General features: G+C 36.5%; 7 protein-coding genes across 7 annotated transcripts; 2 read left to right on the top strand and 5 right to left on the bottom strand.

Moving 5' to 3' along the window:
- Positions 1 to 137: 137 nt before the first annotated feature.
- On the bottom strand, positions 138 to 2,881 carry BUD14 (protein phosphatase regulator). The gene has a single exon (XM_020222977.1). It carries the CDS (start codon positions 2,783 to 2,785, stop codon positions 308 to 310), a length of 2,478 nt encoding a protein of 825 aa, XP_020076539.1. The 5' UTR covers positions 2,786 to 2,881; the 3' UTR covers positions 138 to 307.
- Positions 2,882 to 3,678: 797 nt separating this feature from the next.
- On the bottom strand, positions 3,679 to 4,883 carry FTH2 (Fth2p). The gene is made up of 2 exons (XM_020220996.1): positions 4,156 to 4,883; positions 3,679 to 4,090 (listed from the first exon to the last, which is right to left on the bottom strand). The coding sequence occupies exons 1-2, from the start codon at positions 4,875 to 4,877 to the stop codon at positions 4,081 to 4,083; spliced, it is 732 nt and encodes a 243-aa protein (XP_020076538.1). The 5' UTR covers positions 4,878 to 4,883; the 3' UTR covers positions 3,679 to 4,080.
- Positions 4,884 to 5,098: 215 nt separating this feature from the next.
- HYPBUDRAFT_147801 (sterol transporter) lies at positions 5,099 to 5,683 on the bottom strand (the record flags this gene model as incomplete). Its single annotated transcript, XM_020220079.1, has 1 exon — positions 5,099 to 5,683. The coding sequence occupies one exon, from the start codon at positions 5,681 to 5,683 to the stop codon at positions 5,099 to 5,101; it is 585 nt and encodes a 194-aa protein (XP_020076537.1).
- Positions 5,684 to 5,888: 205 nt separating this feature from the next.
- Positions 5,889 to 9,339, bottom strand: HYPBUDRAFT_152397 (uncharacterized protein). The gene has a single exon (XM_020220995.1). The coding sequence runs from the start codon at positions 9,048 to 9,050 to the stop codon at positions 6,000 to 6,002; it is 3,051 nt and encodes a 1,016-aa protein (XP_020076536.1). The 5' UTR covers positions 9,051 to 9,339; the 3' UTR covers positions 5,889 to 5,999.
- Positions 9,340 to 10,109: 770 nt separating this feature from the next.
- HYPBUDRAFT_10678 (uncharacterized protein) lies at positions 10,110 to 11,804 on the top strand. The gene has a single exon (XM_020218508.1). The coding sequence runs from the start codon at positions 10,348 to 10,350 to the stop codon at positions 11,752 to 11,754; it is 1,407 nt and encodes a 468-aa protein (XP_020076535.1). The 5' UTR covers positions 10,110 to 10,347; the 3' UTR covers positions 11,755 to 11,804.
- A 33-nt stretch (positions 11,805 to 11,837) lies between these two features.
- Positions 11,838 to 13,802, bottom strand: CDC7 (serine/threonine protein kinase; the record flags this gene model as incomplete). Its single annotated transcript, XM_020218505.1, has 1 exon — positions 11,838 to 13,802. The coding sequence occupies one exon, from the start codon at positions 13,800 to 13,802 to the stop codon at positions 11,838 to 11,840; it is 1,965 nt and encodes a 654-aa protein (XP_020076534.1).
- Positions 13,803 to 14,149: 347 nt separating this feature from the next.
- On the top strand, positions 14,150 to 15,247 carry HYPBUDRAFT_108367 (mitochondrial 37S ribosomal protein mS45; the record flags this gene model as incomplete). The annotated part of the gene is made up of 2 exons (XM_020218627.1): positions 14,150 to 14,665; positions 14,822 to 15,247. The coding sequence occupies 2 exons, from the start codon at positions 14,150 to 14,152 to the stop codon at positions 15,245 to 15,247; spliced, it is 942 nt and encodes a 313-aa protein (XP_020076533.1).
- Between the last annotated feature and the right edge of the window lie 267 nt (positions 15,248 to 15,514).

Below are 15,514 nucleotides of genomic sequence, written 5' to 3'. Positions count from 1 at the left end.
TTTTTTGGTGCTGAAATCGATGAACTTAAAATTTTTCTCATCAAATTTTAACAAAGCGCATTTTAATCATTTTACATGAAGTAAAGACAAGTAAACTCTAATTTACACTTTAGTTAAATACTGAAATAAAAGATGCAAGGAGATATGAGAATTGTTAAAGAATTGTAATAATTGAGTGAAGAAGAAACAAAAAAAAGCCTGAACAGAGAAACGAATGAAAGTAGACAAAAGAAAAAAGAAAGATAAGACACTAAAAAAGCCAAAAGGTGTTTGTAGAATTGAAAAATAAATAGATTCTAGGGAAGGATTATAACAAGTCTTCTAATTCTGCCAATTTTTCTGCCAAATCATCGAATTTACCTAGGATGGGCAAGAACATGTCGTGAACTGGTTTTGATTTTCTACGTTCACTTAAGGGAATATCCGAAGCTTTTGGGATGAAGTCAGGATTTGTTTGTGATTCTGGTAAAGATGATGGATAGAGAGGAGTTGGAGAGACTGTAATGTCTTCGTCTTCCGGGATAATTGCGTGGATATTATTGTAGTATGCTTTTGAATTCGAAGTGTTTGAAAATTGGGTCATTGTTGTAGAATTAATACCATTGCTTAAAGAATTAAGGCTTGTTAATGGTGTGACGGATAAATCTTGATCCTGGGAGATTGAGGAATGATGATGGTGATTGTGGTGGCCATTGTGACGATGGTGTTTGTTTGACAAGTCACGACTATTGGTGTGATTGGAAGAAGAGTTGACAAAACTTTCCAGGTCGAGATCTGAAGGCTGATCAGAATCCAGATCAGATTGATTGATAACGTCATGGATCATTCTGTGCTGTTCAGGGGAGTGTTTTAGGTCAGCTCCGAAGGTAAGATTATCTGGTCTATAATAATGAGAAAAATGGTCCAGGTCTTCGTCACTTAAGTTAAGCTGTTCTTGGATATCAAAAGTAACTTGGTTCAAGCGGTCTAAAATAAGAGATCTTCTGAATTGAGAAGCCTCATCATCAATGCTTCTATTTGCAGGAGAAGTAGATGAATTTGCTGACGAAGGACATGAAGGAGGACTAGAAATTGACTTTTTATTTGATTTTTTATTACGGGAACTTTCACGAGGAGTATCAGGAGAGAATGAGCCAATTGAAATTATTTCTTGATTAGAAGTCGACATTGAAGGTTTATCTAAATGAGTATTTTTGTTCACATTACTTAATGATAAGTTCTCTTCACTTTTAACTGCAACTTCCGATTTTTGTTGATTACTTTTTTCGTTCAAGTTAACGACATGAGTTATTATGGGTTCATTATCACTAATTATACGAATTGGATCTTTAGGGCTCGAGCCATCCAAGGGAGGCGAGTCTTGAGATTTTTGACCAGAACGGTTATTTTTATTTATGATAAGAGGAGTCTCAGTTGGATAAACATCACTTAAAACCTCCAGTTTTTTATCTTCTGAATTTGAAGTTTCTGAAGGCTCCTTTGGATTATTTTTAATAACATCCCTAATTTCATCACGAGGGATATCGAAATAGCTGTTATGGAAATCGTCATCATTGTTTTTATGGATAGAAGTACTCAGGTCATTAGTATCCTCGTCAAGAACCAATTCACCTAAATCTTCGAAAGTGACTGATTTAGTTGACTTTTTTCTTTTTAAAGAACCAACGGTTGATTTTGATAAATTATCATCACTTTGGAAGTTGATCGGATTTGATAAATTCAAACCCAAGTTAAAATCATCGGCGTAACTTAAAGTGGTATCATTGATATCTTCTTTACTTGATTTTTCCAAAGCTTCATTTTTAAAACAATTTAATCTAGCTAATCTTTCACCATACGTTTCTAAACATTCAGCAGGGACAAATCCGATTTTACCATCTTCACTATCTGAAAAGTCATCAAAGTCATCAAAATCATCATCCAAGTTATAAGTTAAATGTTTTGAGCGACTTAATTCAAATCGTTCTTGTTTTGTTAATTTTTTAATTAACCACCAATAATTATCAGAATCATTTATCAAAACCACTGGTTCGTCTCTCAGTAAAGAGCAATGCAGAGGATCAGGTCCAGAAAAATCATATAAACCATATAATTTATCTGGATCCAAATCTCTTGGAGGAGAACGAGGAGGAGAAGGAGGAAGCAACATATCATCTTCTTCTTCGGCATCATCATCATAATCGTAATCATCATAATCATCCATATTCCCATAATGTATTCCGTGTAAGTTTTCATTGGAATCAGGAGTGAAAGTACCTTCTTCTTCATCAGTGTCATAATCGTTTGAATGTTTAATCACACTACCGGAATCACTCAAATCATCAGCATCGTCGATATGTTCGAAAAAATCATCATCATTTTGATCATTGGATATCAAGGGTCTAGCTCGCTCGACAATAGGACTTGTCATGCTACTTTGTTCTGAATTGGTTGAATTTTCAATCGATTCAGTATGTTGCTGGATTATAGGAGGATTATAATTTCTACCAAACTTAGTCATGAATCGTGTTTGGCGATCGTGGTATAACTCATTAGTACTAAAATTTGAAGCATTGTCGTTATTCTTTAAATAATTAATAACATTTGATTGAACATTTTGTTTACCTAATCCCGATAAATCTTTATTTATTATGATAGAAGAAGTCTGGGAATTATTTGATGCATGCGTTTGGTTAGAAGAACTGGATAGTTTACGTTCTAAATCATGTAGTAGTTTATTAGTATTATTTAATGTTTGATTGTGATCTGGCTCATTTTCGCCAGCTTTCTGTTGATCTTGATCCATTTTGATACTGGGTTAGTTTAAAACAACATTAAAGAGAAAAGAGGAAAAACGTTGACACGAAAAAGAATAACTAATACAAGCAAGTATTAAAGGTATTTTAGAATCTAAAGGAGTGACGAATTAGTTGGAATTTCAAAATGGTATGTTTAACCTGAGTCCCCGTATTTTCAACTAAGCGACAAGCGAATAACGATGAGTAAGGGATTGTTCCACTGGACGCTTGACTCTATCCTACCGTACGCTAAGCTCTCGAGTATATCGTTGAATTCAAAAGAAGCTTCAACTATTCTAATTCCAATTCCAGTGATTAGCTTAAAATTTTTTTTAGAAATCGAGCAAAGATTTTGTCATACAAAAACCGCTAACAAACCAAAAAAAAAAAAAAATAATAAATTACCCAGCAGCAGACATAATTCCATTGAAAAACAACAACAACAACAAAACAACAACAACGAAAGAACACAAGAACAGCTACAATAACCAAAAGAAGTATGTTACAAAGAACGGGAGCAGGCACAGACTATAAGAGAAAGGAAATTTAACCTTTAAGGGGGTTCTTTTGGTTGTCATGCTTTCCATTGAAGATGGTTAGGGTTGTCAATTAAGGGTAGTAAGTATTCCAACTGTTAACGGAAAAATTTGACGATCTGGTAAGTTGACGAAGAGATGAAATGGCTGGGGATCATGCAAAATGTAGAATGACTCCTTATGAGGATGGGTTCTTACGCGTTTAAATTAGGGTAAGACCTTAAAGGAGGATGCAATTTCATTTGCATCGCGTAAGGTACGATGATATGAGCACCCATTAGGTAGATGACAATCTGGAAAGATCGTAATATTTTATCGCCTACGGTGGTTAGATTAAATAAATGATATTGTATTAGTTAGCTAATAATAGTTGGGCTTCAGCCTCACGGACATTAAGATCAATTGACGGATTACTAGTCAATTCTTGATAATGGTCATTGGAGTTATTGGTTGACTGATTTTGTAATCTAATTTCAAATAATCTAATTTTTTTCTTGATTCGTTTCAATTGCCATTTTATTGGAAGAAACGGTAAATAACCATTGGATTCTTCGTACAATTTGAGGTTTAACCAAATTATAACAATCATCCAGTATGCAAGGTACGATCCAACACTGCCATAGGTAGCACTATTGGTCCAGCCGAAGATTGCATTGAAGACCATCCACCATCCGTCAGTTAACCCATTACAACAGTTAACATGCCAAACACTATTGGATATATCGTAAGACCCTGGCCCACTACCAGTTTCACTCACGTCCAAACCATCACATAATCGTACGTATTTTTCTAATTCTAAAAACCAAATACCTCTACTCATTAAACCAGCACTAACAATGTAGAGAAAACACGTTGATAATATTAAAAAGTACTGTAATGATAATTTGTTTCCTCCCTTATATAATACTATTCCAATTGTAGATCCACATAAAATCCCGGCCAAAACTGATAACGGTAAGGACGTCAATGGCAGGGTCATTCCAATACCACCAACGAACACAACTGCCTCTAATCCTTCTCTTAATGTAGTAATGAATGGTAATATGGCCAAAAAATACTTCTTTCTGAATTTTGTCTTTCGCCTAGGAATAATTGGGGTTGATGGTGATAATTCCGATGTTGATCCGACTTCTTCTGGTAAATTATCTTCTTTGGCCCCCACGTCTTTATAAGCGTCGCCTAACTTCATCCACCATTTTACTTTCATGACTTTATTGATACGTAATAATCCTAATCCCATAACGGTGATTATAATGCTTGATAGTATCGAAAATAACCCTTCCCATATTCTTTCTGTATATGACCAATAATCCTTACCAATAAAGTAAAAGGATAAGATGAATACGAGACCAATGACAAAGCAGATCACCAACCCTAAAACAGCACCAGCCCAAACTTGGACTTTAAGTTTATTTTGAAAATTGATTTGTTCTTGATTAGCATCTCTACTACTTCTTTGGTTGATGAAGGATAATAGCACAGAAACGATTATTGCCGTCTCCAACGTCTCTCGCAAGATGATAAAGAAGATTTGAATCGAAAAGTAATCTTCGAATGCAATCATTTTGGCGGTGGAGGCTAAAGGTAATGGTATTACCATGCAATGAAAATTTCTCCAAATAATACCCAATGAGAACCCGTACACCACAAACCGGCAATACTTGCTAGCACAATATACTTACAATGATTACAATAGTTACAATAATTACAGGACAAGTGAAAAGATTATAAACTTGTATTGGAAAACAAACGTACTAACAAGAAACAGATAAAAGAACAAACTTTTTATTCAAAATCAACTGTAGCTGATAAACAAGTAATGAAAACATCATCTTTAGTATAGGCTTTGGCATTAACAATGTATCTTCCAGGGGGAACTTCATTTGGAATCTCAACTTCCTTGGTGATAACTTGTTTACCCTTTTCAATTGGACATTCCAAGTCCACCTTGGTGATTTCTTCACATAAATCAAAGGTTTGGTGGATTAATCTGATATAACCATATCTGACATCAACCTCAACATAAGCACCGTCTTCGACATCTTCTGCTAAGATACCTTCAGCGGTGAAGCTGAAATTGGCTCCCTTTTGCGGAGGATTTGGAATGATTTCAACTTTTTGTAAATCTAAAAGCTGTGGTGCAGTGGCATCACATTGGACGATTGGTGACCCACCAGGAACCGGCTTTTCATTTTGTCCTGGAGGTGCTGGAAATGTATAAACGATTTCGGGCTGTTGTTTTAATTCTTTCAATGGCTTGAATACACTAGCAACTTCTTGAACATAGGATTCAAGTGCATTACTAAGTGATAATGCATTGACCGAAGCAATTGAGACCGACAATAACGCTAAACTTTTGATGGCAACCATGGTACAAACGAAAGACCTACCTTGATAACCCTGATAAAGAAAGACCTTGCTAAAGAAAGACCTGGAAATAAAGAAAAGGGATGAAGTCCCAGTTATCAACCCAATAAATGACTCCCTCACAAAAAACTATGGATGGTTTTTTGTACTACAAAAAATTAATTTTTATCAGGGATTACGCCGTATACAGGATGAGATTATGATTATTGCAAAAACTGATTTTTATCTATTAAAAAGAGTTGAATGAAAAGAACTATAAAATGTTTAATGAAGATGATGTATAAAGAGTTGAAGGGAAAGAAGAATTGAATAAATAGTATCATGCAGAAAGAACCAAGTTTGCAGTCATTGTATCGAATCTTTCTTTGATGAGTCTGGCTTGGACTTGGAGCAATTCGTTGTAAATGATTATTCCATCGGAAGAGGTCAATAATTCGGTGACTTTGCTTTCAGATAACCTCCAGGCCACGGTGTCGGTGACGGTAGTGTAGGTCATGTCTCTGAAGTTTTGGCCCAATTTCGATTTTTCATTTAGGTCTCCGAATGCGGTATTTGGTAGTATGCTGGAATGTAATTCTCGTTCGTCACTTTCAAATCGAACTATTGATCTGATTAAACCAGATTCAATGATGAAAAAGGATGGTGCATTATATGATGTATCGTAGAAAGTGATACCGGTTGGAATGGTTTCTTTGATTAAGAACGGGGTCAATTTTGACCAGAACTCTTCGTCTTTATCCGAAAGTCCGTTGAAAGTAATCATTAATAATGGTAGAGGTTGTTTTTTGAAAGCCGAGTCAGTAGATCTATAATACTTGTTTTGAATCGATTGTTCGTCTTTAGCAGTCTTCGTGGCTGCTTGATAAAGTTTTGTAGTACGAGGAGTACCAAAAGTTCCATCTAATGCTTGACTTATTGAGTATCGATTAGATCCTGAACTACCAGGAGTATTGCCAATTGGAACGGGACTATTATCATAAAACAGTGGTTGACCTAAAGATGGTGACATTTGTCTATTATTGGTGTTGATATTGATTCTACGTTCGCCTCTTTTAACTCGTTTATAAGTTTTCAAGAAACAATTTTCACACCACTCCAATGCATAATTTAAAGTATTGAATAACTGAATATCCAATTCATTATTAGTATCCCATAAACCTGCATCTCTTAAAGCAATCACGATATCATCATCATCAACCACAGACGATATCACTAACTGAGTTCCAAATTCATTAGTCAAATTCAAAATTCTTCTAAAACCTTCAGCTGCAGAAAAATCAATCGATGAAACTCCCTTCATATCAATGATTAAAAATTTAATTGGATCCTTTTTGAATTTATCGTCATCAAATCTTTTTCTAATCGCAGTTTCAACGCCTCCAATAGATCCGAAAAACACCGTTCCTTGTAATTTTATAACAACGATTTGGTCTCCAACATCTTTTAAAAATTCTTGTTGTTTTGGATGTCTTAAAACAGTTGATCTAGCAACAGTCCCAGTGTAAATTCCTCTTACTACGGATCTACGGGCTGCTTCAACGACAAATGAAAGACATGCCAACAAGATACCTACCAAGATTCCATAAACAAAATCCCAGACTCCCATAACCACAACAATAATGATGATTGTACTATACTCAATCTTACGTAATTTTCCCCAAGTGTCATAAACTGATTCTTTTAATAATTCATAACCTAATAAGAAAATCAAGGCACCAACGACACAGATTGGAATATAACCTATCACAACCGGCCCAGCCATCATAATAGCACCCGTCCCTACAGCCAAAAGGATACCAGCCAACCTATCATCAGCACCAGCACGAATAAATAATACTGAATTGGTATAAACCAAATAATTTTGAATAGATCCAACCAACCCGGATAATGCATTTGAGTAACCATGAGCAACTAATTCACGATCCACGTCAAATTGATCCATTCCAACCGAGACTGCTAAAGCAGGAACATTAATTGGCACATGTAAGATTCCGAAAAATGTTAATGCCAACATGGTAGGAAATCTACTGAGGACTGCCCACCAATCAACTAATTGAAATTTATATAATTTATAAAAAGCATACCAAGGTTGATTATCTTCAACTGCTGGGAATAACCAACCCGACTTTCTAGCTGAATCCAATGATAAATTAGGAATCAAGGCAATGATTGCGTGGAATATAACGAAAACGGCAATGAAATAAAGAGGAACCAATAAAGAGTTATGAATTTTATGTTGTAAGAAAACGAGAAGGATGGCCAATAATAAAGGGGTGAACCATTGTAAGAAAACATCAATCTTGATTAAATAAGATAAAGTTGGCCAATTATAAAACAATCCACCTTCCAAACGAGAACTTACTTCAATCCCAGTTACAATTAAAAAGTAACCAACTCCACCAATACAACCCACCAAAATATGACGAGGAAAGAATCCAACGAGACTTCCTAATTTGCATTTACCCAAAATGAAAAATACCAAACCAGTGACAATTGAAGAGAATGCATAACTAACAATGGTAGTGGCAATGATAGCATCGGAGGAAGCACCTTGCATATCATTCATGATTGATAAGGCCATTGAGTGGAAAAATGGAGTAACTTCAATCATTTCCGATCCAATCCCCAGTTTAAAAGCAGATCCACCAAAAGAATAAACCAACTGAGATATAATACAAGACATGTAGAACATTGAGAGACCTGCAGGTCCCAAAGATGCAAAGATCCCTTCACTTATAGGAAACATAATCATCCCGTAGGATAACCCATCCAAAATATTGAGCAATGTCCCCAAGAAAACCGCTGGGAGATAGTTGAAAGGAGTCAATACAAGCTGAACCAATCTCGACGAGTTGGAAGCATCCCGGGAGACCCCTGATTCCAAATCAGGTAACTGTTCGTCTACATAGGATTTTTGGGGAGAACTAGAAGTAAGTAAAGGAGTTTCGATATCAATTTGATTAGAAGCGTCGGCTTCCGATGGATTAGCAGGAGAAGGAAACGACGACGCATAATCGTAGTCGAACCCCGAGTGAATATCCACCAATTCGTCCGCGTCATCATCGCCAATATGATCATCATCGGTGACCCCGATATTGGCCAAATTGGCAGTCTGCTCATGAACGTCAGGACCCGAATACACCACCGGTGGGTTTAGGTTGGAGATACTCACCGAACGTTGAGTCATCCCCACGTAACTTCTTCCACCAAAATCAAAGTTATTAGTATTGGAAAACGATTGAATAAAACCTGGATTCAACGAGCCTTTTCTCAATTGGTCTTGTCCGGAGTCTCCCGGCTCGTCAGCACCACTTCTGGACCCTTTCCTAGGTATTTGTATACTTGGAATATCCGAAAAGGAAGAACTCATGATTGCTTCTGAAAAAACTGTGGGTAATACCTAAACTTATTTTTTCTAGTCAACAGACTCCAACTTCTCACAGGCAATTGATAGAGCTAGTCGTAATATGAACACCGATCAGGACACACGCCACAACAACAATTGAATCCACTTTTCACCGTAATCAACTGGCGGATATGATGCTTTATGAATGATAATATTTCAGTAGGGCGACTTCTGCCTGTTTTAGTTTTTTTTTTGGCCAATTTTTAAGGTTTTTTCTTCCCTGCGTCCCTTAACTATGGACTTTTTATTTTTTTTTTTTCATTTTGTTAGTGTTTTCATCTTGTGAATAGCTTAATTGTAAATTAATCGATGCTTAATTAAATTAATAAGTATTTAATTAGAGTTTTCCCTCGGATTAGGCCGTACATGTAATACTAGTACCAATTTACGATAAGATAATCCCTACAGGTTCCTTGTATTGAGATGGGGCTCGCAGTAAACTACCCTTAAGTGACGAAAGACTGTGCATTACGGCAAATTCAACTGCTAGATAATGGCTAACAAAGGGCCATCAAGGATGATTTTGTCCTAGCACTACACTACATTCAAATCACCAGCCGATAGCCTTAGCAGCTCCAATGGGGGCCTTGAAACCCAAACAGATGTTACCCCTGACTCGGAACACAATCCCACTCCGACTGTAATTGCCCTCCACCGTATATATGCTTCTTTCGGAGCCTTTGTACCTCCACCGGTGTTGATGCTTTGTCCTGGACTGGCGATGAGCTTTGAAAATTTTACCACGCTCACGTGACCCGGACCCTTATCGAGTTGTGTAAAAGCTGTGGTGGAGTAGTTCCACCTCAGGAGTTCGCTCGAATGTGAATTGCTCACTACTCTCCAGGTTCCAGTGTTTCTGTTAGACGGCCAGTAAACACTAGTAAGGTACTTGGAAAGGTTAATCAAGGTTTCGTCAAACGGTGCGGTGCCGGTGCGATTTTCAATTTTTTTTTTTTTTTTGTTTTCTTGTTTTTTTGACTCAGGTTATAAAGTTATTGTCTAATTCTTTCTCGGGATCAGGATCATTTGTTTTTGAATAGATATTATTCTACTTCGTTTAAGAACTTTGTATTCTCTTGCATTTCGTTAGTGTTTTGTTTCACGACGGAGTGTTTCTTTTTTTGGATCAAGTTTGGCAAGCCCATCGTGCATTTAATACCCCATCTCTGCACTAGTGCTCAGTTGAATCAGTTCTGATTGCTTGTTTGGTTTCGTTTTCTATTGCTTGAATGGAGATTTGGTCGAAGGCTGATTGAAACAAATGAGTTCCTCGTCGGGTTTCCACGCTGGTGTGCCTCCCATGAATGCCCATGATCGAAATAGTCCGCTTAGCTCATCTGAACCAATCAGTGGATCTACTAGTCCTCATATCCTCAAACCACAAGCGGTTCTTTCCCACAAACAACGGTCACTGTCGATGAATTCGGTGACATCGAACCATTCCAACTCAAATCATAATCGGTCCATGTCAATAATCAGCCTTGGTAGTCCTAGAAATTCGATAGTCTCAATCGACGATGGTATTATGAGAACCACTAGAAATAATAGTAATACGTCTTTGGTTTCATTACTGAATAATCAATTCCCAGTGCCTCACCTTCCTAATCATGAATTTGATAATCACAGTCATAACCTCCATCATGGTCATAATCATACTGATCTTTTATTTAACTCTCATTCATTCAACGTCCCTGAAAACTACATCATTGCAAATCGATTTCGTCATCAGAAAAATTCAAGTGCTATTCTCTCTGATGACGATTCGGAATCAGAATCTTCCAAAGTAATCACTTTGGGGAAAAACTCAACCCAATTTAATAAAGATTTCTCCTTTAATTATAACAATGCTCATCCTGATTCAAATAAGGACTCTAATCAGAAAACAGAGTCGGCGCCTTCCCCTTTATCCTTGAATGTTGATGCTTTCGCCAATTCATTACCTCGTCCCAATCTACTCAACCATTCGTCATCGTCCTCTTCTCCAACTTCAACCTCCAGCCCCAAACTTCCTACTACTACTCCTACAAATCTCAATAAAAAGAAAAATTCTCCGTCAACAACGCCTTCACCGTCTCCACCAAAAGATAAATTAAAACTATTGAAAAAGACAAAAGCTCCAAATCCTCTCAATTCTAAAAATTTAATTCAACAGTCTATATACCTGAAAAAAAAGAAGATTTATTCAAAAGATTTACAAATTGAATTACTCTCATCAGCCAACTCTCCACATAATCAAAACATTGATAAACATTTGGATAGCAAATTCATCGATATCAAACGCTCTCCAAATTCAAACTCTCCGTTACTGCCAAGCTCAAAATACCTGATTTTAAATTCAGTTTCATCAAATAATCAAAATAATGATCAGCCAGTAATGAACACTTTAAAACAACAAAATAAACTCATTGTTCAATTAAACCGTAAATGGAATAAATCAATCATTGAAAATTCCAATCCTCCTTTGCATCATTCGAAGGCTGGTCCTTCGTCCTCAACTTTGAAAAATTCATCAACTTCAATAACACCTGTGAGTCCTAGAAAGAGCAGAAAACGTTCTAGGCGTGATTCTTTCTGCACTGATGAAGAAGATGAAATCGCCGATGCAGAAGACGTCCCTCAAGATGTTAGCGAAGTTGATAAATTAATAGCTCGTAATAATTGTGATTAATTGATTCTTAAATTTTCCTTTTTGTATTATTTTTAATTTATATAATTTACGTATAATATACATACATATCTATATTGACTCTATTAAATCAATACTTCATCATCGTGATCATGATCCAATTCACTGAAAAACGGTAATTTTAATATTTCTTCAGCTGATAATCTTTTCCGGGGATCGATATTTAAACAACCGTTTAATAATTGTAAGAGTTTTTTCAAATCATCATAACCTTCAAAATCTTGCTTATATTGATTATAATCATTCAAATCACCACATTCAGATTCTTGACCTTCTGGAATTTTGGTTGGTTTAATCATTGAATAAGTTTTTGGGTCAATATATTTTAATGTGTCAACAACAACACTATCCAGTGGGAAAGTATCATTTTCCCATTCATACTGTAAAAAGGTATGTATTAATTTAACTAAGTTTCCATTGAAACTTTGTTGACCAATATGAGATAAATTGATTTCAAATCCACAACCATGAAGTTCTGCACATTTAGTCATTTTCTCAACGCCAAATATTAAAGTTAATTCTATTAATGCATCAATATCATCAGGTGAATTGAATAATGGGAATTTTCTAGATAATATTGAAAGTCCAATTATACCTGCTGACCATATATCTAATTTAGTGCCTTGATTTGTACATTTGAACAAAACTTCAGGAGCTCTAAAACCCCTTGTACCAGCTCTATTAGCCCTACGAGGAGGTCTTTGATCTTGTTTTGGATATGCTGCTTTAACGTTGAGACGATTTTGATGAATTCTATTAATTTGTATTTTATCCTTTTCATTCAGTTCACAGGGACAAACGTTATTACGAGAACTGACGTTTTTCGAAGGAGTCACCTCTTCAGCTAAGCCAAAATCAACCAACACTCCTTTCCCTTTAAATGGATCATATAGGAAATTTGTGGGCTTTAAATCTCGATGGATGATGTTTCTTTCATGGACAAATTTCAATCCTTGAAATAATTCCCATAAATATTTTTTGATTCCTTTAATAGGTAAATCTCGATAAAAATCCCGAAAGTCTGCATGTTGATAAAATGGTAGTATTGCAACAACTTGATCTTGATACCTTAAAACATCTAAAAGTGGAGCAACATGAGAGTTCCCACTTAAATTGAATAATAAATGTAATTCATTATGAATCCTGTTAGGGGATGAAGTTACATAGATTTGTTTTAATGCAACTATTGGATTTTTCTTCTTTTTAGGTAATTTTTTCAGGGAACTTCTCTTTAATGGAGGGCTTTTCCAAATATCTGAACCTAATTGAACTGATCCATTTATAGCTTCGGCTTTATAAACGGTAGAGAACGTTCCTTCTCCTATTTTATCAATAAGTCTGTAGTTGGTGGCTAAGACTGGGAAACATTCTTCTAGTCTGTTCATTTCTTCTAACACTTCCAAAGAAACTTCATCTTCATCTTCAGGGATATCAAGCTCTTGTTTCAATCTAAGTACTCGATCTCTTTCTTCATCAGTTTTCTTATTTTCTGTAGTTGAGTATCTGTTCAATTCCTCTGGCGTAATCACGTTCAATGGTTCTTTTATCGTTGAGCTACCTCCCAAAGCTCGATTTATTTCTTCGTTAGTAATATCAGGTATCTTTGTCAATTTGACACTGGCTGACCGTTTCATCATCGCTTCCTTATCATCAACCAATGCAACATCATCCCCAGCTTCTCCCTCCGTCTCCTTACTGGGTCTCATTTTACTTCTAACCGGCTTGGATCCACCTTGATTCGATATTTGCTTATACAAATTGCTATTCCTTATAAATGGTGATCCACTGGTAATCTCGGTGGCATTGGGCGTAAAGTACCTGGTTCGATTCACCTTGCTGGTGTCAACGGTAGAAGGATTAGTCAACAACGTCTTATTATGCTTATCATTGAAAGGATCGTCTTCACTAGAATATTTCCTCTTTCTGGATAACGTTACTTGATTTTCAGACGCGTTTGAAGACGGCTCCTTTGGCTTGGAAGGTGACACTCTTTCCTTGAGTTTCCGTAGCGTGGTGTATATGTTCTCCATCTTGCACTCTCAACTAGCTGCCCTAACTCAACTTCTCTGGCTTTTCAACTCCAATTTAACCCTTTGCTGAATCAATAGGTCTCTGTAGAGCTCTAGAAAATTTTTAACGTAAACAAAACAGTCAAATAAAATGTCGCGATTACCCGCGACATCTTTTGGAAATAAATGTCGTCACCGCGACATTGTCGCGTTCGAACGCGACATTATACAAATTTTTTTGTTCGTTCAAAAAAAAAACGATGAAAAATTCTCTGATGGAATGAAAAATTGATTTGTTTCTTTCTTCTTTTCACCATCTAGTGTTTGATATGATCCGTGCCAGTCCTAATTGCATAGTGGGACTGCTGATGAGAAGATGTGGAGGGGGGAGCTTGCAACTGGTGCGTTCGGCCCATGTGAAGAGAACTCTTGCCTGGCCCACCGAATATAAAGCAGAAGCAGTACCATTAACCCATCCCAAGAAAGACCATTCGAGTTCGTTTAACAGACAATTGAAGTCATGGCTTGGGCCTAGAAACGTGAGGGGCGAGTATTTCAGAAACAAGTATTACTACCCACCGCAGAACCACACTCCTAATTATATAGTTCCCGATGGACAATCGGTGGTGAGTTCGACCAAAAGTCAGGTTCCATCCTCGAGATACCGTTTAAACGGTAGAAACCCCTCGCTCCATCCGTTCCCCACCAATCTCGCATGTAAGACTGCCTCGATCATTCCTAATAATTTAAAAGATGTCATATACCAACGAGTTGCTGAAGAAGGGGTGTCACCTCATGTGATTGCCAACGATTATAAAATCAAGGTTGATAGAGTAGAGGCCATTGTGACATTGGCTAAAGTTGAAAAAAGACTCAGACAAGAAGTATGTATATGATTTTTTGCTTTCTTTTTCTATGATGAGAATACTTTTAAAAAATATATTCGATTAGTCTTTAAGACAACTACATGGTTAGAAGTTTACTACTGATGGAAAAGAACAACGATTGTTGTTTGAACAATTACTAACTCATAATTCTAGAATAAAATAAGCAAGGACGCTGAAAAATTCTCCCAGATAATGTACCGTATGTTCCCATTATTTTCAGCCCGTTCCCATTCAGAAAACTTGACCGAAATTCCAATTCCCCGTAAAACTTTGCAACAGCGTTTCTTGAGTATTTCCGAATCAGAACCTTTTGGTCCAGTTGACGCTGCCAAAGTCTTGGGATTGGAACCAGCTAGTGAAACTTTGCAAAACATCACCAAGCACACTCATGACGAAGAGCAACAAAAACATCATAAGGTCGTTATGGGTGAATCCAAGAAAGGCGACAAAGTCGATTTCAAATTCATCCAGGCTAAATCAGGTAACGTTGGTTTCAGATACGGTGCTTCCAGAAGAGATCGTAAGAAAGACAGAGCCGTCAGTTTCGACAAAGAAGGTCGTATGGTCTACACCCCATAACTCATTCACTTCTCTTAATGTCTTGTACATAGTATTATACACATCATTCTTAGTATCTTGCCTCGTAAACATAATCAGTATAATAAAATACTTCAATTAGTACTTTAATAAGTACTTCAATACTTTAATTAGTACCGTAATAAATTTTTCACCGCCAAAGCGCACGACCCTTTTTTTCCATACTCAAAAATCTTGACACGTCTTTTGCTAACAATTTTCCAATGGATTTTTGCGAGGGAATCAACAACAACAACTTCCAAGAAGAAC

The sequence above is a fragment of the Hyphopichia burtonii genome, assembly GCF_001661395.1.
Source record: "Hyphopichia burtonii NRRL Y-1933 unplaced genomic scaffold HYPBUscaffold_3, whole genome shotgun sequence".
NCBI classification, from domain to species: domain Eukaryota; kingdom Fungi; phylum Ascomycota; class Pichiomycetes; order Serinales; family Debaryomycetaceae; genus Hyphopichia; species Hyphopichia burtonii.
The sequence above is the reverse complement of the archived record's forward strand: the minus strand, read 5'-3'. Positions and strand labels throughout refer to the sequence as shown.

Coding starts and splice junctions, on each gene's coding strand:
- BUD14 (XM_020222977.1), bottom strand. CDS start 2,785: ATGGATCAAGATCAACAGAAAGCTGGCGAAAATGAGCCAGATCACAAT.
- FTH2 (XM_020220996.1), bottom strand. CDS start 4,877: ATGATTGCATTCGAAGATTACTTTTCGATTCAAATCTTCTTTATCATC.
- HYPBUDRAFT_152397 (XM_020220995.1), bottom strand. CDS start 9,050: ATGAGTTCTTCCTTTTCGGATATTCCAAGTATACAAATACCTAGGAAA.
- HYPBUDRAFT_10678 (XM_020218508.1), top strand. CDS start 10,348: ATGAGTTCCTCGTCGGGTTTCCACGCTGGTGTGCCTCCCATGAATGCC.